General features: G+C 30.3%; 1 protein-coding gene and 1 long non-coding RNA gene across 3 annotated transcripts in view; one reads left to right on the forward strand and one right to left on the reverse strand.

Annotated features, from left to right (window-relative positions):
• Window positions 1-528: 528 nt before the first annotated feature.
• Window positions 529-27446, reverse strand: part of LOC140040427 (cilia- and flagella-associated protein 410-like) — a 36811-nt gene continuing 9893 nt past the window's right edge. The window contains exons 2-6 of the mRNA XM_072086349.1: window positions 11923-11941; window positions 9016-9286; window positions 8362-8506; window positions 6043-6136; window positions 529-662 (exon numbers count right to left, since the gene is read on the reverse strand). Coding sequence (XP_071942450.1) covers window positions 558-662; window positions 6043-6136; window positions 8362-8506; window positions 9016-9286; window positions 11923-11941 — 634 coding nt within the window. The 3' untranslated portion in view covers window positions 529-557. The remainder of the gene's footprint in view (window positions 663-6042; window positions 6137-8361; window positions 8507-9015; window positions 9287-11922; window positions 11942-27446) is intronic.
• On the forward strand, window positions 580-7340 carry LOC140040428 (uncharacterized). 2 transcript variants are annotated; one of them, XR_011842712.1, is made up of 4 exons: window positions 580-684; window positions 1517-1561; window positions 2055-2140; window positions 7281-7340. It is a non-coding gene; the product is annotated as an uncharacterized lncRNA (long non-coding RNA). The 2 variants fall into 2 exon arrangements; XR_011842713.1 differs by lacking the exon at window positions 580-684 and adding an exon at window positions 1245-1315.

Below are 27446 nucleotides of genomic sequence, written 5' to 3' on the forward strand. Positions count from 1 at the left end.
GTTTAACTGTTTAGACATATTTTTTACCAATTAATATCAATGTGATACTGTACCAATACCAATCAATATACAAACTTATCAATATCAATATTAATTTATCAATATTAATTTATCAATATCAATTTATCAATACCAATTTATCAATATCAAATTTATCAAAATCAATTTATCTCACATCTGGTTTTACTTATATAGGAATATCTCACCAGGATCAAGGAATCAAGTTTGGTTTAGGTGGACTAAAATAAAAGAAACACAAATCAATCACAGAAAATGGAAATGTCACATGTGGATGCTGTCCAACTTTAAACCCGGATCTGGTATAAATTCAGCCTCATACAATAAACTTGCTGTATGCTTCTTCTGGCTCTGCTGATGTCCATATTTATTGAAAGTCTTATAAACAATAGAGTAGAGGAAATCCATTCATAACCACCGTAATCAAATATAAGCTAAGAATACTGTAATCAGTTTTTGTTCAAAATGTGTAATAGATTTACAGGTACTGTTTTGCTGATTTTTAGTTGTGTACAATATCGATGTTGAATTGGTTCTGTCTACAATGAGTCCAGTTTGTCACGACAAGCATTTGCCACAACTTCCAGACTATCTTGATCAAGTTCCTTCACTAACGCCAGTACTGCTTGCAACACATTAGAATTCTGAAATTACAATAAAGAAAATGTAAGATTACTATTTATTAGTATATGTCAGATTACCTGGTTTAATAGCAGACAATACCAAACAAGTTGAAGCAATGTGGTAATACCAAATACGATTTCCCCAGTTCACGCACATGACACAGTGACTACCATAATAAACACTATACCTATATTAGGTTATTATTATTAGATTATCTATCATACAATTAAAGATAAGTTCTACTTTGAAGCTCTTTTTAAAGCATAGTAGTAAAACACAAAGCATTATGGAAAGATGATGAAAATGGTATGCTTTTAAAATGTAATTGTAATAAATCAGAGATTTAATATTCTAGCCTTTACACAGATCAAGCTTTCAAAGCAAACATTATGTATTATGTAGGACATCTCCATTAAACTATAATAAATGTTTTATTCGATGAGTGACCTCTAACCAGCATGATAATAAAACAGCAAGTAATCATAAAACACATTACACACTGGACAATTAGTTGCAACCTCTATGTCACTTTTCTGTCGCCACATTTGTCTGGCAAGGCTAACAAATTGTCACAAAATATGGTTTGATAGTATGTTATGGTGTGCTCGACGTTATTGAACTAAACTGAATTAAGTAGAAATGTGCGGGTTTTTGGTGCAAAGCAATAACAAGTGTATGTAAATGTGGATATAAAGAGGCGCTGGGTATCCAGTCCAGCTCTTAACAGGATGCGATAAAATGTTTATTAAAATGGCTGTCTGAAGAAAACATAGAATATAATTATGATCAGAAAGTTTTCTAATATTTTAGATGCAATGGCTAATTCTACTACTGTACATTATTACTAAAATACTGTAAATTTATACTTTTTTAGGCCTAGATCGATCATGAAATACTGTTCATGAAAACCTAATTTGAGGTATGTGAATAATTTTGTTTAATAAATCTTCTACTGATAAGATATGACAAGGGTTGAATATTACATTTCACATGTAATATCTATTTGAGCCAATTGTCACTTAAATATTAAACTAAACATTCGCAGTTTGATTTGTAGCGAAGAACTATCCATTTACATTCATTTAGCGGATGCTTTAAAAAACACAAACTATCCTTAACCACCGCAGGGATAATAATGAAAAGACTTAGAAAATAACAATAGGGAGAAGAAAATTTGAGATTCCATTAAGACAATGAGCAACAAAGGATGTGTTATGTTTTAAAATGATACCATGTAAGAAGAAATTCTGTTGATGAACAATTAAGGGCTAAAAAAACAAATTATTCGTTGAAATATGATAGTAATCTGTATGCATGCCGCCGTGTACAATCACTACTTTGCAAGAATTTGGGTTGTAAATGAGTCTCATGTTCATGTGATTTTGAGTCGTTCGCTGTCGTTTTTTTCATAGATGATGATGAAACTTGGCATTTGGTAGTGGATTGATTGAAAGTGACGCGAGCAATTTAGCCCAGTTTTTGTACGAGGGGAATAAAGGTAAACATTTTCTCTTCTGACATATAATGTACATTTTGTCTTTTTGACATAACATAAATAAAGTAGTTATTTATTATAAATATTTATTGTGTTTTCATATTTTTCTGAAGGTTTAAGATTAGCGTCGCCAGATTACACTATCACTATTATGTTTGTTATTTTTCATAGAATTTAATATATTAATGAATCAATGTGTATACTGGTGTGAAATAATGATATAAATTTGAAATAATGTCATTATCAATATTAATAAAATGATTTTTTATTAGATAAATCGCAAAATAGGATAAGGATAGGATAAAAACCAAGTCTTGCACCAAACTTATTTCTATTGTCTAAAAAAGTATGTGATATTAAGGTGAAATAATGGCAAAAACAACTAAAATGCAGTTTTCAAATAGTTAGCAGTACTCCATAATGCAAACTTTGTTTTGGATGTCACATATGGATCATCAGTTTATACACCTGAACTAATTGCCACTCTAAAACTTTATAAAACAAAATCTACACTATTCTATTAATGAAGTTAAATTATTTTTGCAATTTAACTCGATGTCAAATCCTGTCAATCCAAGCGATGACGTGATGGGATAACAAAGCAATCACAATTTCTGACATAATCTACTCAGTACCTAACCTCTTTCTCACTTTATGTATACATTCATCAATAGTTATTACATTATAAATTCTAATTACAAAATCTAACATCATTCAGTATTATAAAAATTCAATGCTCGTTTAATGTTTTAAATGTGTTGTATTTTTATAATGTCAATGCAAATTTCATGTTCTATGACACGTTTTATTGACAAGTTATAATTATCTTGAAATAATTTCATTTGGTGATGTATTGACCGGACTGTAACCTAGATCAACAGTCTACTTGACAAAGCAAACTAAATGTTGAACGTCTGTGTAAATATAATTTTTAATACTTTTCCATCTATTGGATCAACAAAGTATAATTAGTTTACACCACACATACAACCAAAAGTTACTGTAGTGTAACAGACATTTTAGTTACTTTTAAAAAAAGATTCTTAGAATTTGAATAAAAACAATTTGATTTAAATGTATTAAAAACATCTTTATGCCCAACTTTTTTTTATTGACGCAGGCATCGTGACAATAGTAATATAATTATTGTATATAGTGGATAAAAATTAAATATTACTGAACAATATTGTCTTACAAATTATTTTAGATCTTTTATCAATAGACAATATTTTTGTATCATTATCCAATCTTCACCCATCTTTCATGATTGATTGGACATGCACTGGTCTATAAAAATCACATCTCAAATAAAGTGAGAATCAATGGCCGTATATCAGATGTCCCCATTGGCTATTACTTATTATCGTATGTTTTATTGACTCATACATTTCCTATAAGTTCAATCTTAAGACCAACGACGTTGCAATTAGATGTACATTACGCAACCACGTTTCTGGTGATTTCATTGAATTTTACTCATCAGTGTTTACGTGAAAAGATACGCATTTTTAAATGGGATAATACTAATTATAATGAAACCAGCTTTCTAAAGTTGTTTTGATTTTTTGTAATAAATTGTTTTTCGGTGCAACAAATGGTGTAAACATTGAGAGATGTTACTTTATTTGAAATTATAATTATTGACAAATTTGTTTTGCTGTTTAAAATTTATATATTTATATTTATACTGGGTAACCTCTTCAGTCAAAGACTGGTTTCCCAGAGGGCCCAGTTGGTGATCAGTGGCTGTGATGTACTAATACACCAGGGTAACCCCCTACTCGTCTCGAAAGATGTACTAGGTTCTTTAAAGTGCACACGAGTTAGATGTCTACACTGGACCTACGGTTTATAGTCCTTATCCGAGAAGACTCGTTCTACCACCAGAACCATGGAGTGAATGAGCCTCGAACCCCTGCCGATGTTATGGCTACGTAATTACGGTTCCATTGTCTTAACCGTTCGGTCACTCACTTACTCGGTTGTGATTTTAAAATAAAGAAATATAAATATACCTTATATTTAAATATAAATTAACATAAAATAGTCCTGTTCATACTTAATAGTATACATATTTAAATAGTACTTTACTTTAATATAAAAAATGTTATGTTTGTAAATTTTTTTTCAATCAATCACACACACCACATCAAGTGTTCATTGTTGGTAGGTGTAAACTATCCGCAGTCAACTTGGCTGCATTAGTTTTTTTCCTGCCTTTCCCAAGACACGGATAAATCACTTACCTTACAAATAATTTTCCTGTTCCTAGCCGGCACACTTACAGGGTAACAGACAAAACAATAAATCACAACACACATCCTTTACATTTAAGAATTTCCGGCGGAAAATTGTGACGCAGTCAAACAAACTCACGTTCGAAAGTTCAAAGTAAAATATTGTATAAAATTACAGGTTTTTATTCTACATATTCATGTTTTATCCCATCAAATTAGTATGCTATGGCACAATATTTAAATGAATTTCTGACTGCTTTTGTTTAAAAATCTGATAAACAAAGAATAGAATTACAGTCTTCTTTAATTTATAATTAACTTTTATAAACACAATCTACTTCACACATAAACACAACGTGTGAATTGATGATTTAGTATCAGTGGATCTCAGTCTGAAAATTAACAGCCAAAAAATGTTACTACTATGATGATTATAAATAATTGTTTATGATAATATTTCATTGGGCAAAAGTTAATCAAAATGTATTAGATTACAGATTTGCTTGCTAAATTCTAATTTGTACGAATCAATTCCAAACTAATTAATTAAGCTAATTAAACTTTTTGTGTGTATATATGGGCATTAAAATAAATAAAATGACATTATAATACTGTATAAAATTACTTTTAATGTGAAGCCAAGATCTGAAAATTTGAAGGCAAATTTATTATTTATTTCTCTCCAGACAACCTAATCCATAATTATACAATTTATCTTAATTTGCAATTACCAAACAAAAACAAGATCCTTGATATAAAAATAAACATAATGTAGGCGTCAAAGTACTGATTCTAGCTTGGTTGATGTTTAGATAATAGCTAATGGACTGCAATAGCTTTCTTTGCCTCGTCAACTTTCACACAAGTGAATGAATCAATACATATAGTTATTAGATTGGCTTAGCAATATGACAGGGTCATAAGATAAAAAAATTAAAGATATATTACTAGCTATCAAGCGTGGCAATGTTAGAAGTAGGAAGAGAAATTGGAAATGTAATATCAATTTTACAGATGCAGATTTGACAATGATTTGCAGAAAATTAATGAGTATTCAAGGATACTAATAAATAATACAATAAGTTGATTAATAGGATTTATCTGTTACTAGGAAAGAACGCCACCCCAAGGGCGGCTTCTGCTACCCTTCCCCATCCAATGTGTTTTCAAACCTTCCCAGCCATTTTGAAACGCCATGTGTATGGATGCATGAAACAGGAAAAAACAGAAATCCATACAAACTCACTCTAATATAGAATCAAAGTACAAATAGACAAGGTGGGTGGGGAAGTACAGTATGGTGTTACTGTTGCCTGACATATGGTAGACACCACCAACCATCTGATTATCCCTCAAACTACTTTACAAAATCAATTTCTAGTACAATAATGTTATTTTAAATTCTCAATAATTTCTTGTGTGGTATTCATGTTTAGGTGGTAAATCACTCTGCTGAGTGCTGAAAAATATATATAAACAATATAACACTTTTGGGGTTTCTGGTAAATCCAATTAACACATTCCATATGATATTGCGATGGGGGAGTTGACTTGCCCAAACAATAGGTTAAATAAAAGCAAGGAGACCGTTAAAAGCAAGTTGTATCAAGTATATACCACACCATTGCTTATTTGTTATGTCCTGCTCGATAGCCTTCCCCTACTTACCCTTGTTTTTGAAATTCCTGAACGTTGATGATTTTTTAATGGTGATATTTTCTCAGCTGGTAGTGCTCGTAACCCTAGTTGTTGCCTAATCTTGCTATAAAGAACAAAATTCAAAAACATTTATATTAAAAAAAATATGAACTAAAAGAAACATTTTCATTTTAAAACACATTAAAAAAAATATGTACTGCTCTATGACAATTTTAGAAAAATCATGATACGATAATTAATTTATAAAGTAGAGTTAAACTTTTAATTGCAGATGTATTATGCCCATAAAAGATAACATATTTAAAAGCATTAAACAGAACTACTACAGTACTGTCAAACACAATACAGTCATTACATTATCGATTTAGATCAAATATAATTGCAAATGAGCTAGACATGTAAAATTTTAAATAAATATTGAAGCATTTAATGTAATAATACTATAGTTATATTGTACAATGATAACCTCCATAGCCTCATTTCAATACTATCATTCCCTTGGGGAATCTTTCGTTGCTTTGTCTTTCAAACTTTGCAACATAAATCTGTTTTGCAGTCATATCTCATGATGAGATTTTTATGTCATTGGTAATATTAAGAAACATAAAATATGACATTAATGAATGAAGGTCGTGATAAAACAGAGAACGATTGTCTTTAAGTTTTAGAGTCGTGGTCTACATATATTGTTATGGATTGATGTTCTTGGATTTTCTACTGGTGATAAAGTTAGATTATAAATTAATTATTCTTTTGGTACCGTTATTAATGTAGGATAGAATTTATTTAATGATATTTAAGCACAGTCAACAATAATGTTATTGATTTAGACTATTTATGTTAGTTAAGTTAGGCTTGGCCTACTCTGATGTATTTGTACTGAATGCTCAATATTGGAAACACTCTTTTAGGGAATGTGAGACTTGATCCGGCTACCTCATGCTCATGCTCGAATCCAAGTCGAGCTAGTGATCTGGTGGTTGTAGCTTCCAGTCTCACCAGAGAATTACTCCCTTAAAAGTGCTCTCAAATCTACTGAGCATTCAACATAATCACGACAGAGCAGGACAAACCATACTTACTTATTTAACGCAAAGCTACTTTGTATTAGTTAAATCATCATCATATGTTAGTTTATGTTCACTTTATAACATGTTAGTCACAGAGCATTGAACTCAGGTTATCAAGAACATTGAATCTATCTTCTACAGAATATTACTTTCACACATTGAATTCTGGTTTTATAGAACATTACGGTAATGAGATGAAAAATTGGTGACAGTGGACAAATTGCTGATTGGTCTAATGACGAGGCATCTGCTTACCAAATGGAACACCTGGGTTCAAGTCTCTTATTAATATTAAGCATTTGGACTTACTATGAAAGTTATAAGAATAGCATTTCAATTTTTTTTTAAATTAATGTTTAAACAAGTAGTATTAAACTTTTCAATTTATAGCCAGTTTTGTCAAAAAAAAATATAAAAACCGTCAATCATGTTAATTCAACAATCTTTCCAAAAAGATCAAATTGTCATTCACAATCATTGAAATCTCTAAAATATAATTTATTGTTTTGTAAAATGCATGTTTGCTAATAAAATATTATTGAAAAACTTCAGAAAAGAAACAAATCCAAAAAGTTGAATTTTTTCGAGCACTGTAGATTTAGTGTAATCTGTTATAGACCTTTTTGCATTTAGTCTAAATCCCTTTAAATCCCTCTCTTAATTTTGAACAATGCATTCAGCTGTAAACAATGCCATTATGACTTCAAATGTACATGGTGTTGAATAAGTGGATTATCTGTCATATAAAGAAGGATCACTATTAACGTCAAGTTTTGAAGTTGAGGCATTAAATTCATCTTTTAATATTTAAAATGTAAAAACTTTCTTAAATATTTTTTTGAATATTTTTAATATGGAATTTGGAAGAGATTATAAAACAACCATAGAGCATTTAAATATAACTAGAGAGGTAACTACGTGACAGCTATTATAGCTGTGATTGTGCTGGAGTTGACACTCTAGGGGTACAATACATCTATGGATACAAATGCTTTTCGATCAATCGTCATTTTGATCACTTCTGTCTCTTTTTTGATTCAGTAGTTTTGAATGAAAATGGGAAACTCATGGTTTATTTAAGCATGGTTTATAATAAATAAAGCTCTGTCTACACTAATTTGATGTGCTCAAATATGGTAGTTATATGCCCAAATATGGTAGTGATATGACATCATCATGTCCATATATGGGCACATCACATTTTCTGTCACATAACATTTGATAGTGTAGACAGAGCTTAGTATTTTAGTGTACTTACTTGGTTTCACCAAGACTAAGCTCAATAGGACCATCAGGTTTGTCCTTGTACAATGAGATATTACCATTTGAGTTGAATTTTGTGATGGGGCAAGGTAAATCATCCCCAGTTTCTAACGCTCTATGAACTTCTTCAGAGGTGACAGCTAGGTACAAAAAAAAAAAAAAAAAAATTAAAACAATGAAAAGATGTTATTCCTCGGTTCTGTTAACAATATACAGCAATGCGGTGACATTAAACGCATACAATAACCTTTTAGCGTCACTAAAACATTCCACTAGTCAAAATATTTTTCACCATGCTATGAAATGAACCATCTTGCTGGTATAATAATATAACTTTCACATGATTAAAACATTCAAGAAAAGAATAATAAATAACACCATTGTTTTTTAAAAACTTTTCTTATCAATTGTTATTCATAATTTCCAAATATAATTCTTACATAAACGTAAATGGTAACATTTTAAAAAATGTCATTACATCATGTCATACTTTTTTCATTTGTCTCACTCTTATATTTGGTATATTATCTTGTCATTTATACATTAAGAATAGGGCTAAACTGGAGTTTATCTCCTGTACACCTAATCCCAGTATAGCCTCATTATGATGCAAATGAAATCCAAACCATGAACACACAAAAACACTTACCAACATTATCTAATCTTTGTAAATTTGGTAAAATTTTTAACACAGTCATTCTGTACATGTCACCTGCGGCGCAGGGATTGTCCGCCAGCCACAACACCCTCAACTTTGGAAGTTTGCGCAAGTACCAGATCTCAGACAAATCCGCAATGCAATTTTTTCTTATGTATAACTCGACGAGGTTCGGACAGTGTGTGAAGTCTTCCAAAGTGGTGAGGCTGTTGACACTTAAACCAATTATTTCCAGACTTGGCATCTGTCTTAGTATTGACACCTGAAAGACATTGCAACACAAATAAAATATGATGAAATTTATAAAATTGTTTAACTGCATAGAAGGAGTTTGTGGTTCATTTCATAAACTTGCAAAACAAGTTTGCTTATGTGGTAAAAATGAGAAATATTGGTATATTTTACTTTTTTACTCTTATGGAGTGTACCAAGCAATTGTTTATGTGTATATGTTATATTTAAATTTTAATAATAATACTTTGTTAGGAAGGTACACTTTTTGAAAAAGTCACTGGCACACTTCTGAATGAAGGTGCGTCCAGAGTATTAGATTTCGCAATCTTTTTTATCCTCTTATTTCCCAACTTCTTTTTTATCTTCCTTCATTTTGCATAACTTTTACATCTCGTTGCAAATTTACTGCCCATTCCAGGGTGCATAATGTTTTGCTATCCCTGGATCTGCAGCTAGGCACTGTGGCATGTTTTATGGGAATCATGCATCTATGTAAAAGACTATAACTGGTAATAAACTCACACATAACATTATATACTTCTATTAAATTTCAACTTAATAGCAGTTAGCTATTATGAAAAAATATAAATAAATTTCAGTTACTATACTAAAGTATGAATCAAATCTTTGGACACAAAATGTTTTTAAGGTTTTTATATTGCATAATATAAAATTGCAATGGACAGTTTCATTATTAAATATATATTGTTACAATTGTATTAATACAGGTATAAATATTATGCATTAGAATAATGGAAAATGCATTACTAATACCAAATCCATATGCAAGTAGACAGAGCTTTTTATAATTGAGATGTAGATGTAGTAAATGATAAGTTCAGGATTTGCAAAAATGAGGTTAACTGCCATCATGTGTATAGTCAATGTATTAAAAGCTATAAAATGTCTATAAGCCTAAAGAACAACATCGAGTCTAATATGAACAATACACTGTAACAACTTACAGAGCCCTCAGGGGCAAGTCACGAACAATATGTTAATAGTTTGTCATATATAGGTAGGCCTAGGGACAAGAAACAGTTCAATAATAATATTAATATAGTCAGCGATAACTTGTCCTAGAGATCTTACAGTCAATGCCCTCATTAATTAAAAATCCATGTTAAGTTTACAGAAATAATATTTTGATTGGAGACCAAATTAAATGAAACAGAAAGATGAAAAGTTGTTATTATTTGGCTTTGTTTAATCATATAACTACTTTAGCTACGTTCATTGGCTCTTTTTTCTATTGGAGGTAAATTGAGGTAAATTGAGGTAAATTGAGGTCTATAGGAGTTTCATTGCAGTTTAACTTGTTCTGTACTTAAATGCAGATAAATCTGATATACAGTATCAAGATTCAAGACATTTTTTTTTGGTCCACTTAGTAAAATGGAAATTAATTTTGCTTGGCATAATTTAGAAAATAATTTAGAAAATAATAAAAAAAATACATCAAATTGCAGAAATGATGGGAAGTGCTTGTCTATTAATATACATTCTGAAGTTCATTGGATGTACCTCTGACATAAAAACAGTCCACAATACAGGTTTAAAAGTAAGTTTTTGAATGTGCATTGCCACCAGTACAGCTTTCTCTAATTTTTTACAAGAACATGAACTTGCAATGTACAGTACTGGTACAGATCCAAATAATGCATGGCAAGAGATAGAAAATTAACCAATCAAATAGCAAGGATACATTGATGACATTAAGAAATAAACTTTTGATCTCTGACTAAATTCATAAGATGAAATAGTCATGGAATACTATTTGTCGCCAAAACCTAGAATTGCTTTCCTAATAAGATTACTATTATTGAAGCGGGTAAATTAGTTTTGAAGATGAGATATTTCAATTTGTTATTGATTTTCAATATTTGCATTCTCAGAACATATGAATTTGTAACACAATTAGCCAAGCTATGAATAACTTATGATCATATTTCTTTAATAAGCCTAATCTCAGGGCTGTTAACTTGGACGTGTTAAGTCAGCCATGGGTAAGTGCCCTGGTAATAATGTGTAACATTGGAAAGCCCATTTAAAGTAAAAAGAAATGTTCTCATTGAATGGAACATCTTACATTACACATAAATATGTGTTTGTGTACAATTCATAATAGGTAAGTTAACCCATTTTAAATTCAGATTATTAAGATATATTACTACAGTAAACTCTTCAATACCGGACACACTTGGGTTGGGCTTATTGTTTGGTTGTCTAAAAAGTCTGCAAATGTGCTTTTAATGATAAACATTTTGGACATGATCGAGAAGAATCGGGTATTGTTAGAGTTTATTATGTTTAAAAGAGGAAGAAACAAGCCCCTTTTTTCTCAATAAACCTGTCATACTATACCAGTAACTAATACTTTGATAGCAAAGTTTAAATTTATATGTATTATCTGTATAAAATTTATGATATCTAGACGACTGACGATGATGCACTACAGAAGTTGGACTACGATCAAGGTTTACAGCAGTTGATGGATCGAGAGAATTTCATGAAATCTAATGATTGCTTTCTGCTTAGCAGTAAGTGGGTTATCAATTTAATCCACTGTTTTCGCCATTAAGTGATCCATTCTAATACAAGAGGTTGTATTTCCAACGAATATTAACTTTGGCGTATACGAATTGGTAAGAAAAAGATACTTACATCCGTCAAACAGGCAGCCCTGAAAGATATAAACAAAAAATGTCATTATTATTTATTTATAAAAATGTTCACATAATGGAATGTTCAATGTTTTTGGGTATGCGAAATGTAAGAAAAATGAAAGACAAATGGGAATCGATATTTACAAAAATATACGGTATAAATAGGCCAAATAATACATGGAAAATAAATATATAGAATATGAAAACTGCAATGTTTTTGGAAAAATATAAATAAATGTAAGTTTGTATTTAATACTATAGAAAATAATCGATAAGATCAAAGTTTCTCTTTCTCTCTAAGCTTTCTTTTTCATTGAAGAGTATAAACATTATTTCTTGAACAATCATATTTGAAATTTCTAAGGAATTTGATTTCAAAAATTAAAAGGAAGTTATTTCAAAGCAATTTCTTTCTATGAAGCTGAAAATAAGCTTTTGTTATGAACCAATTTAATAGGACTTCAAACAGCTGCCGTAGACAACGCACTGAATGAAATTTCAAGCTTGACGACACAAGCCTGCCACAAAATGGCAACGACTGTATCCCAGTGTGTGTTTTGCACCTATTGATGTAAAATACAATCGTTTACTGTCGCCAATATTGTAGTGAGAAGATACAATGTATTGTAAAGACAATACAGATATGTAAATAGAGGATGCTTACTTAATTATATAACATGTCATCAGTTGATAATAGTATTTATATCAGTCCCAGATGATTTATAATGCTTTTGCAGATAGATTACATTGAATCATGAAAATTAGATAACAGGGGAATGTGTTAATGACAACAAGAATAGATACTATACTAGTTTACAGTTCGAAAAAACAGCACTACAAGCAGTTCTTCCAGTGTGGAGGCTTTTTTCAAAGTTCTGGTTTCTTTATTATTGGGCATTTTATAGCGAAATTTTTTAAATTTTAAATCACTATATTTTCCTACAGTATTATCTATTTGATTTATTTATTGTTATTGGCCACATTGTAGTACTAGTAGTAGTATGGTTCGTATTTAAGTTATTTATTTATTATTTTTGTGAACAAAGTTAATAAAACATCAGGCACGAGTGAAGATGTATTTTGCTACTATCTAATGTATTTGTATGATTCTAATATATTTATTCATAAATTATCATGGGCCAGTATTTTAAAGTATTTTGTTATGGAAATAAATATTAATATTGTAGTTTGTATTTGAGTTAATAAATTTTTTTTGTGAACAAAGTTAATGAAATATCAGGCATGAGTGAATTTGTAGTAGTACAGTACAAGACTAATTGAATGTCAAATGGCTTAAGTGGAGCAGAGTACCCAGAGTATTCACAATGTGCAATTACAGATAAAAAGTAAAGTCCTCCTGTACCAAGTCAACAATAGGAATAAACAATACGTAATTATAGGGATCGCCGATTGTGGTTACAGCCTTGACCACATGAGGTAATATTATGCGAAAACGCAATAAAATCTAAACAATTATAGGAAAGAATGGTCAGATATTAAACAATCAGGAATATTAATGTTAAGAACATCTTCACATTTCCAGGGATTAACCAGGGAGGAATCCTCTATGGAATAACAGAGTACATAGTTCTGGACTTAAATCTGTTTGGAATTCAACAAGACCCTTTACAAATTCAACTCAAAATAAAAGAATACGTTTTAAAATAAACATATTTGAGTAAAAAAAACTTCATCCAGATTATCTCAGTCAATTTATGATAAAAACAATTTCAATAAAAAGTTTAATCTATCAGAAATTATTCAAAAATCTTTTCAAATTTTTCTATAGATATTGTACCAAGGGACTCCAAATTAGATCATGATGGATTATGATATAACAACCATAAACAATAAATGCCTAAAATAGCATTACATTTTATGTTCAGGCAATTTCAAAATTGATTCTTTTTGACATGACTAAGCATCAAGATATTTTTACTTGATCTTATAATACAAGAAATAAAATTTAAACAGGTTCTGAAGGATTTATTTTTATTCTAACTGTAAGATGTTTGAAAGGTTTTAATAAAGCCTTGAAAATCTTGTTTCAAATAGCTAAAAATCAAAAGGCTGCAAACTACTGTAACCATAGTGTTTTCCGTTTTACAAATTAATATTGTAGCGCCGCCGACATTAACATATTGTCTTTGATTAATTACAATCGTCATTGTGCCAGAGAAAAGAAATGTTAAACACAACAAATAAAGAAAAATATCACTTTCATTCAAAGTGTTAATATTGAGTAACTTTCGGGAATGCGACTACAAAACGATATTAAATCAATCAATTCACAGCAGTAATAGGAATACTGAAACACTACAAATTATTACATAATACATGGATCTGTTGAAAGAAATAGAGTAAATTAAGTTATAAAAATCTTCAACTAGGAATCTGGTTTTGTCAATTATGTGTGGAAACAAATACAGACAAATCTGAACTTTAGGCAATAAGTGGAAAAATATGAAAATATGTTTTATTAAGTTATAGCAGCATCGGTAACATTCATCCAACAAGCGTTTTTACAATGACACATATAATCAAAATAAATAAAAAGAAATATAAAGGAATTACAGCACATTTGTATACTACTGTACTGTAGGTTCAAAAGTCATTATGGAAAAATTGTTCTATCACGGTTGCTTAGTTTCTGACAAGTTAAAAGGCCTAAAATACAGTAAAACTTTTAAAATGTTTACGGAAGTAGTTTAAAATGTCTATCAAAAAGACAAATAGATTATTTTGTATTTAAAGCATTCACAGTTTTCTAAGATATCTGTATGAAGTAAAACACAATTAGGCCACAAATGCAATTTTCTAAAAGAACAAAAGACTTGCCATGAAAGATCAATCTCGCCAACAATAGATCACAAGGCAGTGTGAATCTTCAGTAACAAACATTACTAATCAGGTTTTTAGAAATTCTCTCTATTGAAATTTTATCTCAAGATTTTAGTGAATTGGAAAGAAAGAAAGTTTATTTTATTTTTATACAGATTTCAGGTTTAATGTTCCATGAAATGTATTTGATGAATACACAAAAGTCAACATGCTCTGATGGCATGATAAAATAGGCTCCTTTTCTTTGAGAATACAGAATATTTTAACCATAAAAAAAATCTCTACCATTAAGAAAGCAATCAACCTTTTGATCTTTTAGATGTGTGAGTTATATAATCGTAAGCCATGGGCTGTAAATAATGGTATCCACTGAATAAAACTGTATTAGCAGTACTATAAAAAGTAGTTTTATTGTGCTACAGTATGTAATGGGTATGGAGATAGATATGTGGTGATACAGACTGGGTTGAGAATGCTAAGAATTTGCAGTAATCATTATTTGCAAAAATTGACTGCATCTTGAACTTGTGTGAGGATCTCACACCCACAGAAATATTGTGACACCAAAACTATTTCCTGGTTCTTGGATTTAACACATGGTCCTAGAAAATTTTAAATTTAAATATTTAAATCTAGGCAATAATTAATATCTCAACAATATGAATTGAGTGAATGATAGTATTTTTGAATGTGAATCTTCTTTTTTTAAATGTCTAGGTCAAATAAAAAAAAAGCTTCATGTTCCCACTATCATCACGTTTTGGAGCTGCCTGCTGCTGTATTTTCAATATTCATTAAATGCAAAATTAAAAAACCCTTAAATTCTCCATCGAAAAATTGCATGATCATGATCCTGTGAATCAATCTGAACGAGAAACTAAAAATTCTTTATATCTGGCTTAATTATGACAGCTAAAAAAAATGCTTTATGACTTGGCCTTTCTCATCAAGTTAAATATATCAAACATAAAATCACAATTTTCATGAATTAAAGAAATAATTTTACAAAATAAATCATGTCTTGAACACAGATTAAAAACATGATCACCTGTCGCAATGACATGCCAAACTGAATGTGACTGACTAAGGAATAAATATTTACTCAACTATGAGTATGTATCCCAATGGGAAGTGCCTGATGTGTAATGTTCGAACTGCTTTTAATACAGTTATTTATACATAGAGATTTATGTAAAGAAAATAAATACAGGACACCTGTTCATGTTTTTTCTTGTTCTTGATGTCATCGGTAGAACTATTGTACATTCATTGTTGAAGATAATGTGCTGCTACTCACATATAGAGGTGTGTAACTAGGCTAGGGCGTCAGTATTGTAATGTATTGTTATAGAATTGTTTACATTATGTCACCACATCCTAAAGATGAGAAGGTGTTCAAATACATAGTAATTAACAGGGAAAATATAATAATTTTTTTAAGAACACTCAGCCCGATTTTCCGCTTGTTTAAAGGATTTTACAGAACATTTTTTGAAAACTACAGTATATTTATAATAATTTATCGTAGCTAATCGGTAACACAACACAGTATTCTCATTAATAATGTGTAGGCCTACCCTGGATTTAACATCTTCATAAATTTATGAAACGTGCAAAGTTAATTAGCTATGCAACTGACTTTAACTACCTGGCTTTTCTAGGTAAACTTGCATCTAGGCAATTTAACAATCTATTAACCTACAGTTGTCAATCATAAACAAAACAGACAGGACTATAATTAGTACCTACAAACAGTTCATTAGTTAGGGTGAAAGTTAATGACAATGAAATTCTATACTTAGTGCTTGAAGTGATATTAAACTATAACAACTATTAATCAAAAAAGAAATATGTTTATAAAAACGTTTGGAAAATGTTTAATAAACAACACTATACAAAAACAAATGTTTACACTACATTTTTAGTAGTGTCCATCATAACAATACTACATTATGTGGCAACAACAGTGACCTCAAGCTCTCAAGTAGCTGGACCATCCATCCTCATCTTGAATGCAGCTCTTTGGCATCCATTTAATATCAACAAAAAACATTAATTCATAATTGATACCCTGGCATCAAACACATTTATGTGTAGTCCATAGGTTTCTTAATTTGAACCTTCGAATTAGCTTCTATTTAATACAATATTATGTAAAAATAAGATGTTTTAAGTATATAATTGTGAACAGGTTTTTCCCAGGTACGTTAAATTACAATCTTCTAATCTCCAATGATCGATTACATCAGCCAATTACAAGTTTTTTTTTTTTCAATAGTAACATCAAAGTATCATCATTTCCATCTTATATAATTGATCGTGTTCATTAAACCATTTTGGATGGTTAATTTAAAACGTAATGTTCAGGTTGATGTTATCCAGGTACCATATTATTATCTAGGTAAATGTACATTAAGGCCATGAATCAATAATGTTATGTTAGTATAATATTACTGCACCACTGAAAGATAACTTTGTTAAATTAAACATTGAAAAGTACATATGTCAATTAACACTGAAATTGTAAGTGCTGTTATCTTCCTAATTTACTGATGTAAAGCTTTGTCTACACTATGACACTTTATGTGACAAAAAAAATGTTATGTGCCCAAATATAGACATGATGATGTCATATCACTACCATATTTGGGCATATCACTACCATATTTGGGCATATCACTACCATATTTGGGCATATCACTACCATATTTGGGCATATCATAGTACCATATTTGAGCATATCACAACCATACTTCAAGGACCATACTAAACTAATTTGATAGTGTAGACAGAGCTTAAGACAGGGTTCAACCTACAACACTACAGTTGAAAGAAAATGAAACAAAACTGGTTGGTAGATTCTAATTTTCTCAATTATGACGGATTGAAATAGTAATATGTGGAATTTATAATTAATTTGAAGAGTTAATGCACAAGACAAGAGGCTTTTAGAAATAAACACGGAAACAAACAAACATGAAAAGCAATTAAAAACCTCTTCAATTATCGCTGAATAAAAGCATAGATAAAAGAAGAGCTGATATATGTCACCCTGTAGTACCAAAAACAAATTGATGTTATAATTGCAGTTTTCTGTTTAAATTCACAATGTGATTTCCCATAAGTGACATTATTTTACTCGCATCCTGAAACTGGATGCTTGGAAGCATTGAGTTACTTACAACATGAAGAAATTACTAGCGTTCACCAATTACTAGATTTTAATTATGAATATATAGGCCTAAGTAAAGAATTCAAAGGATTTTAATCATGTTTGGAGTAAGCCAGCTAGGGATATTAAACCTAAACATCCTTTTTATATTTGTTATCTTTATTCATAAACTTCATTGATCAAATTTGTACACATGAAAAACTAGAAATTTTGTTTAGTTAATTTCATTGTTGATTTCACCAAAAAAATGCACAAAAAAGTGCAGTGATCATGTGATCATGTGAAGGACACCTCTGGGTCTGCACATGATACAAGTATTGTACAAATGCCTTATTTATATCTGAAAAAAAATTGTACACAAATGTTGGCAACAGTTTGAGTCTAGTGAATAATGCAGGCATTATTAAAAATATTACAAAGATTACGCTTTATAATATGATGAAAAATGAGTTGCCATAATGAAGAATAAGAACAGAATCAGGCTTCAATCATGCAAAGTAATGTACACGAATTTGGAACACACAATATATTAACTATAATATAATGATGATTGATGAAAAAACTACATTCAAATTCCTGTCGAGACGTCGATAATCGTAAAACCGAACATCACGGTTGGTAGAAATTCTCGACGCAAATAATCACATAATAATAATCAGTGGTATAAAGTTTTAAATATAATGCTGATTGATGAAAAAACTACATTCAAATTCCTGTCGAGACGTTGTCGATAATCGTAAAACCGAACATAACGGTTGGTAGAAATTCTCGACGCAAATAATCACATAATAATAAAATCAGTGGTATAAAGTTTTAAATATAATGGTGATTGATGAACAAACTACATTCATATTCCTGTCGAGACGTTGTCGATAATCATAAAACCGAACATCACGGTTGGTAGAAATTCTCGACGCAAATAATCACATAATAATAATCAGTGGTATAGAGTTTTAAATATAATGCTGATTGATGAACAAACTACATTCATATTCCTGTCAAGACATCAACGATTTAAAACGTGAACATTATAACAGTTGAGGAAATTCGCAATTTGAATTACTACAGAATAATCAGTGGTATTAAAATTCTCAAGATATGTGGCAAGATATAAAAAATGACTTTAGTTGGCTAAAATGTGATTACAGTGGCAATAACACTTAATTGCTTGACCCTATATACACTTATAATTCTTATAATTGATGTTGGTAATCAGTCAATGTCATCGTAAAAATTGTAAAAATATTTCTTGTATTTTTATTAGTATCATTTATCTTAGCAATAGATGTTTTTTCCTCCAACTTTCCATTCTTCTCTTTTCTTTACCGGAGTTCTTCAACCAATTTTTTCCTGCAAAAAACTGCTGGAAATTCATGATTATACTACTTAGGAAGATGGCAAGATTTTAAGTAAAATAGCGACAACTACGTAAAATGCGAATTTCCTGAAAATTTTATTGTATAAAATTCTAGATAATTAGATATAAAATAAGATTTATTTTTATTGATCATAGCTTAGTGTACAACTGTAACCTTAAACCAATCAGTAATAAAAAAGTAAGTACTCTGTAAAGCATTATAAATCATTACTATTTAGCATCTTAAAGTGGTACTGTACAGTTGCGATTGTGATTTGACAGATTCCTAAACTTTAGCATGAATGATCTCAATGTAATGGCTTCAAATCAGAACTCCAAAAAAATTGTTCTTAACAATTTAACTTAGCATTTATTATACAAAAAATAAACATCTTTAAAAACTGACTGAACTTCCTTTAACTAGAATAAACATCTAACACATTGGTATTAAAGTTGAGAAAAATCCAAATAGGATCGTTTGATGTTGAAGCTTGTAAATGTACAACGAAATATTAAAATAGAAAAGCCATAATAAACATAACAAATCCATAAAGGCCTTCTAAAAAGAGCTGTAATATCCAGGGGCTTCATGAGAGCTTAACTGATTTCTATATTTATGATCATACAGAGTAATAGACTCATAATAACCAAATCATGAACTGGTAATTCTGTATACATATTCTTTTGAAAAAAATATTTGAATATTTGACTTCCTTCTTGAAATTCTGTTATTCTGGTCTTTTTAATATGTATATATTCAAGTTCAAGTTGTAGAAAAGATGAAATTGCTACACATCATAAACTGGCGAATAAAAATGAAGTGGTCAAAAACTGAGAGAAATATACATGGAAAAATGCACTGAGTGACAGAGGGTGTTCTAATATAATAGTTTGTCCTATGCATTCTCTTATTGCCCTCGCCTCCTCATTTTCTAATACTCTAATTCGTTCGTTTTCATTAAAGACTACTAAAATTCGATCAATTTCAATGATTTGATTAATTTAGTTCAGGATATAATACAACACACAAGCTTCAGGTAGAGTATTGTATATCACATGTGTTTGTCTTAATTCTATTAAAATGCCTGCAGTTAACATTTCTCTCCAATACTAGAGCAATTTAAAAAGCTTATTAATTACAAATGCAAGCCCCCTAGAAATCAACAGGCCTCTATATAAACCCCTCCAGCTGTCAACACCTGGGAGAGAACTTTCCACCTTACAATAAATAAACATTGGTGTACAGCGTTTGATGAACTTGTACTTCCACACGTTCAATGACTAATTGTGTGTAAAGGTAGCAGCTCTTAAATCACGCTTTTACAAATAATCTATCTTTTTAAAAAAATGATGATTAAAACAGCTGTAAAAATATCTGTCACACATATAGATACATTTTAATCTTTTATTTATAATTCTATGTAATTTGAGATTTAATTACAAAGAAAAGATTAGAAAGAAGATTATTATAGATTTGTGTATAATAATATTACTGTAATTATTATATTAATTAAAATATGTATGTTGATTTAATACTGTGTACAATTCATATTAAAAAATATTTGTTTGTACATCTGTAAGATAACACAGCTATGGATTTAAGCCTTTAAATAGATAGTAACTGTAAATCAGTGGTGGTGGTCTTATCAGTAGTTGTAGAAAATGATTGAATAATAATGTAAAAAATGAACAGGTTTTTGTTCCGAGTTAATGTACAGTACAGTACAGAGTCTGACTAGATTGCTGAATCTGGTAAAATAAGAAAGAGAGCCTGACGGCAACATCTTACAACAATTGGCAAAAAACCAAATTAAGTGTTATTTCAGGAACAAATGTATACCTTATGAAAACATAAACACATGCGGTGATTAGGTAGATGGAGAAATATTAGCAATTCTGCAATGAAAATTAGAAAAACAAATTTAAGAAAAAGAGTGAACAATTTATTTAGAATTAGAGAAACGAAAACAGCTTTATGAATCTATATTGTCAGATATTTTCTCCATATTCTTCAGTAATTATGACATTGCTCCAATATGATGTCCTTGACGAACTACCAAACACATCAATTATCAATTAGGACTGTCAAATAAATCACAACAAAAATGACAACGAAGAAAATGGTTGCAATGCATCAATGAGTTTCATTTAAAAACGCCAACTATTTACATAAAACTTATATAGCCAAGTTGTCTGGCAGATAATTTTGTACAATAAAATGTGATAATTGGAGAAGACTGTTTGTTATTCAATGGGAAATAACACTAAAAGTATAATTTAAAGGAAGAGAAATTTTGTTAACAGCACTTGCACCAGGAGCCAGGCTAGTATTTGCAGTGTTATATTTTATTTACTATACAAAAAATACTAACAAAGACCCCAGTTACGCTTAGGATTTGGGCCGATAAAGTTAGGCCATAAAATTAGGCCGACCCTAGGCCGGAGGGAGACTTGGACCACTTCTCGAGGTGGGTCCAGGAGCAGCTTTTATGCTTAAGCCGGTTTATGCATTGAACCGTGAACAATGGCTTGAGAAAATGAATTAAATAAATCCTCCAAATAAATTTGTACCGGATTTTGGAGCAGCCCAAGTGTAAATCCATAAAAGACTATTAATTTATCCACTTTTCCTGTATGCAACAACTATGTATTATATTTCCAACTGCTTCATACAACCAGTTTGCAAACAATATTAAAACATCCTCAGCAAGAACATTCTCAAATACTGTACAGGTGTTCAACTTTGTGCCAAAGTGCCAAATTTGGTTGAACAAGATGGGCCACATGAGGTTCTGTTGATTAAACATTTATGGGTTTTTGTGTTTAATTACAAAAATGGTAAAAATGGTTTAAATGGCCTATTAAGAGCACACTTTCCTGTGAAATGAACAAGGGCCAATCATTTTGTTCTTAATAAAAAGGCCAACACGTATTAAATGAACATTTTGTTTGGTTCCATAGCTGCAGCTGTCCCCTTAATAGAGGTTCTACTATAATAAACAGAACTGTAGAACATATTAAAAATTGTAGCGAACAAATGTCTATTCAAAATCTAATTGGCTTTTACAAATCTAATTGGTCATCCTACATCTTTGTGTAGTCCAAATCTATCAAATGTGAAAACGGCACGCACTGATCCCTCTATGTGATTTTAATGACGTGTCTTTAAATTAAAGCACCAAGATAAAAAACATGTTTACTACTGGTGAGTAAAAAAAATGACTCATCAGTTTACAGCTTTAATGCATAGTATTTTTTAGAATCAAACTTTTATACATTTTTAATGATGTAGCTAAACATGAGTTTACTCTTTTCAGTCTAATAATATTTTACTAGGTGAATTTATTCATTTATTTCCACAGCAAAAACGATAGCTGCAAACCATATACTGTACTTATTTATTTGCTATGTTTCATATAAAACAACTAAGTTCTCATTTAAAGTTAGTAAACGATAACTGAAAAACATATGGTACAATATTCTCAGAATATACTGTACAGGTGTTGAACTTCAAAACGTGCCAAATTTGGTTGAACAGGATGGGCCACAGGAGGTTCTCTTGAAAATTATTGTGTTGATTCAGTTAAACTGTACTGAAGTTTAAAGCAGTCTTTTTTTTTTAAACTTTGTCATTTAAAATTACTCAAACTGCTTTAAATACTGTTCCAATTTGTACACATTTTCAGTTATTTAAGGATGTAAAAACATGTTAGAATAACAACAGTAGGATTATGCTGATTTAACAATAAATACTAGTTGAATCACTTGGAATTTAACTAATGGTTTATAAATCCTTACATTCAAGTTTTGCAGCTTTCAGGGAGAATATTAAGGAGGACCATATTTAATGCTGTAAGGTTTGAATAGAGGACTACAATATACAATAACTCAACAATGACAGAACATCATATTTCTTTTATTTAAACCATTTGATAAGCTGTCGAAAGGAACACTAATAAGCTAAGTTTCAAGCTCTTTTCGCTATTAAAAAGTTGTTTCAATTGCAAAAGACGAAAAATGGCAAAATCAGCACTGTGGTCATGTTACAAATGTTGTAAAACCAATATAGATTATCTGATAAAAATACTAGAAACTATTTGCCATTTTTCCAATGACTAGGAAGAGATCACATAAGCACAACATCACTTGTATCTGGGATATGTGATTCTGATCAGCTTAACTCAGCTTTTATGTAAGCTCTTCTTAGCTATAATACATAAGAACGAAGCTATTCCAGTAAAACACATCCGAGGTTGACTGTATTATAACAATTGCATCAGCAGAAAATCAAGTGACAAACCAATGAATATTGATAGAAAATCGCATGACTTTAATAGGTTTAGCATTATAAAACATTAATCTACACAAACATTTCTGGCATCTTTCTCTGTATGTGTCCTTAGCTTGACCTTTGTATGTTGTTATTAATACATGCTTACCTGGCTTTACCTGTGAATATGATAATCTATACATACACTTTGAGGTATGCTTTAGGATTATGTCTGGAATGTCACATACTTAAAGCCAGTACTTGGTTTCTGGCAATGTGCCTTTTGTTACAGCCTTTGAATATTGATATTACATTACACTATAATAGTAATAATAATGGTTAAATTAATTAGGCCAATTATTTTTTACAATTTAAAAATAAATATTAGTTATGCTTTAAATCGATTTACAGTATCTTGTTTCTCAGAAGAATAAATATTTTCAATGTTGAATAGTATTAAAGATAATATAAAATGTACAGACTACTGTACAGTACATACTATAAAATGGTCTACTGGTGACGCAATGAACTATAGTTATTATACATAAACATAATTATGATGTTGGGTGCAGAAGTTGAATTAATGCTTCAGGGCTATGGCGGTAGTGCATTACTAAAGCACTGTCTATTTCTATAAGTAATAATCTCTAATATAAATGGTAGGATCCGATATGACCTATAGTTACGACAGTTAAATACTGTTTCTTCACAATATATCACTAATAATTAATCCTAGTAATTATAAGCTAGCCCAAGTCCACAATACAACTGGAAGTCTCTAGAACTTAATAGTAAAGTGTGTGGAGAACCCTAGGCTCTATGTGGGAAGTAATGTATTACCATTGTCAGAACAGATCACAGGTCTAATGAAGTGAATTACTGTACAGTACAGTACTTCTGGTTCACATTGACAGTCGGCGCTAACAAATCGTATGCGTTTTTAGTGGACTTGGGAGCAATGACGTAAATGCATACTGTAATTTTAATTTGACTTCTAGGTCATCGCAAATCGAAATCTCTCTGGTATTCAATATCAATGGACTGTATGGTATATGAAAACATCTGAATGCACAATACACAACTTAACTGCCTATCATATACCTATCAAAGTACTGGAAACCTATCACTGGTATTCAATACCAAAAGACTGTATGGTATATGACAACATCTGAATGCACAATACACAACTAAACTGCCTATCACTGTGGAAAACTTCTACAATCTTATACAGTACAGTACATTTGATAGCATAAAGGCAGTTTTACAGTACAGTACACAATATGACTTTGATTCTCCAATGCATAGAGTGGTGCAAGTATCATTGGTTTTTGTTCAATTCTATTCTCTCTATCGTTCATCTATGCTGAATGATGATAACCAACTGTCTGATCAGAAACATTTCCTATTGATCAATCTGAAATCCTATACAATTGTTATGGATTTATTTTCAGAAATCAATTACTTTTATACATTTGCCCGCTGGATACAAGCATTGGATTGCAATATGTGTGCTTTGATCTACACAGCAATGCTTTATTATAAAAAACATTTTTTTGAATTACATTTTTTTTTAAAAAGTATACATTTTGATTTAAAAGATTTTTTGCCGCTTGACATTGTTATTCTGTGGATACTCATAGTATACAAGTTCATTCCAGTTGGCAAACATTCATTTTAGTTGTTTGAGACTTAATATTATAAATTCATCTGGACTACAGTACACACATGCTACTGTATGTATGGGTTAATAACTTCACTTATTAATTAACCATATTAAATAGTAATACATAGTAGTACTTTTAATGAGAAACCAACCAAATGCCCTGGTGGTATAAAATTATAAAGAATGCTATCTTGGGAGTAAACAGGCGAAGTACTGTCAATATTCCAAGTCAAAATAGTTATACACCGACATAAAGACTACCAATAGCAAACAACATTACGGTTCATCAAAGTTTGAGCATTTTAAGAATGGCACATTTACTGTAGTAAGTGTAGTAGTACTCAACTGTATGGCGATCACATTTCAAAGTACCATATTTTTCAAACTAACTAACAACAGAATATATTACTGTACTGTTTAAATAGTATAGTGACTTTTGATTTTGTGACAACCTGAACTTGTATTATAAGAGAAACAACCTCTTGCTCATGCGTTATGCTTCCTAAAAAAAAATTCTCATCAGTTTGGTGGCCTGATTTGGTGAATTTTGATGAAATCTGTGACAAAATAACCATCAAGGCAAAGAAATCAATGTAGAATTTTAATCATGAATATTGGTGTGCAACTGTAAATTAATTGATTTCTACTACCTACTGTATAAATTTGTATTGATTAATCCGCAAGAAATTTCTTGGGTTTTCAAATCATACAGTACTCATACAACTTTAGAGTGTGAATGTTTGTATAAACTGAAACTTTCATACTTCACACATTAAAATACCATTGCAGATTATCGATTAATATTTTAAATATTGCTATATTGAACTTTACATTTTTATCGTCTAATATTTATTGTTAGTAATTTGTTTTACTAAAATAACCAAATATTAGAATATATATTATTATACTGTTTTACTACAGATCAAAATGTAGAGAAAGATTTATAGCCAAAAATAACTCATGTATATCATCTTGAATTTACACAAGTTATAAAACAATTTCATTCTCAGAAATTGGCCTACATTTTTTTTTAAAGAAAATTTACAATAGATTTATGGCACACACAACAAAGTGATAAAATACAGGTACATGACTATTTCACTGTAAAATAATAAACTAAATTTATAATGTAAACAGTAAAGAAAGTTTTTATTTAATGATAATTTGCATTTGTACAGAATCATTCCACTAAAAGAATTCCCTATGGCGCTGTCGTCTTCTCTTCTATTTTTGTGTGCGATTAATTTGTATACAGTTTAAATTTTTACATCATTGGTATTTTTTATTGTGCCAGTCAAATTTACTTTTATTATTTTTTACTTGGTGACAGATAAAATTATCTTAATCTATGGGAAAGCTACGAATGCTGTACCGCTGGAATTCTTGAGTTCTTTTCACCATTAACGAAGTATTTTTCAATCGTAAGAAAGCACATGCAACAGGTTTACAGGCAATTTACAAACGTATTTTGCTTTCAATCGGTACACATTTGAATGGGTTGCAGGTTCTTCATTCCTATGGTATAGTGTAAAGAATAAAGGCGAGTGCAGTGAAGCTCTGTCTTGAAACGTTAAATGCCTTGGGGTCTGTATTTTTAAAGAAAACATGGAAGTTTCTATCAATCAAAATCTGAATGAATAAATCATTCCTTTCAAGATTAAAAAATCAAAGATTTTAAACACTTTTGTAATCCTCTGAATTTTTGTGTGTTGCTTCTATTGTTAAGTGTAAAAGAATACTCAGAAATGGGTGTTGAATTTCCCCTCAACGGACATGGAATTTGTAGCACTACAGTACTTCACATACAATCTGATTTTAAAACTTATCAAAACAGTACTTTCAACCATTTGGTAACTTTGTTCAAGCGATATACCAAAACAATCTATTCATTACTGTACTGTACCTTGATTTTATATTTTATGAATCTACTATTTTTTTTATAAATGATTGATTGTTAAACTAAACTATTGTACGCAGGTTTTCATCTACAGTAAGTACCTGATAGTGAATGTGTTTCCAGTCACAATCAATGTATCGAGAGAGATCTCAGAGATGATGCTCCTACTGTACTATCTTCAAATCCCATACAAAGTTTTTTATCGTACTGTACATGGGATTAATGTTTCAACAATCCATTGAAGGACGAGGCAATAAGAAGGGCACACAGGTCCAAACTCAATGTATATCATATATCATATCATTTATGTTGCGATACGAAA

The sequence above is a fragment of the Antedon mediterranea genome, chromosome 2, assembly GCF_964355755.1.
Source record: "Antedon mediterranea chromosome 2, ecAntMedi1.1, whole genome shotgun sequence".
Taxonomy (NCBI): domain Eukaryota; kingdom Metazoa; phylum Echinodermata; class Crinoidea; order Comatulida; family Antedonidae; genus Antedon; species Antedon mediterranea.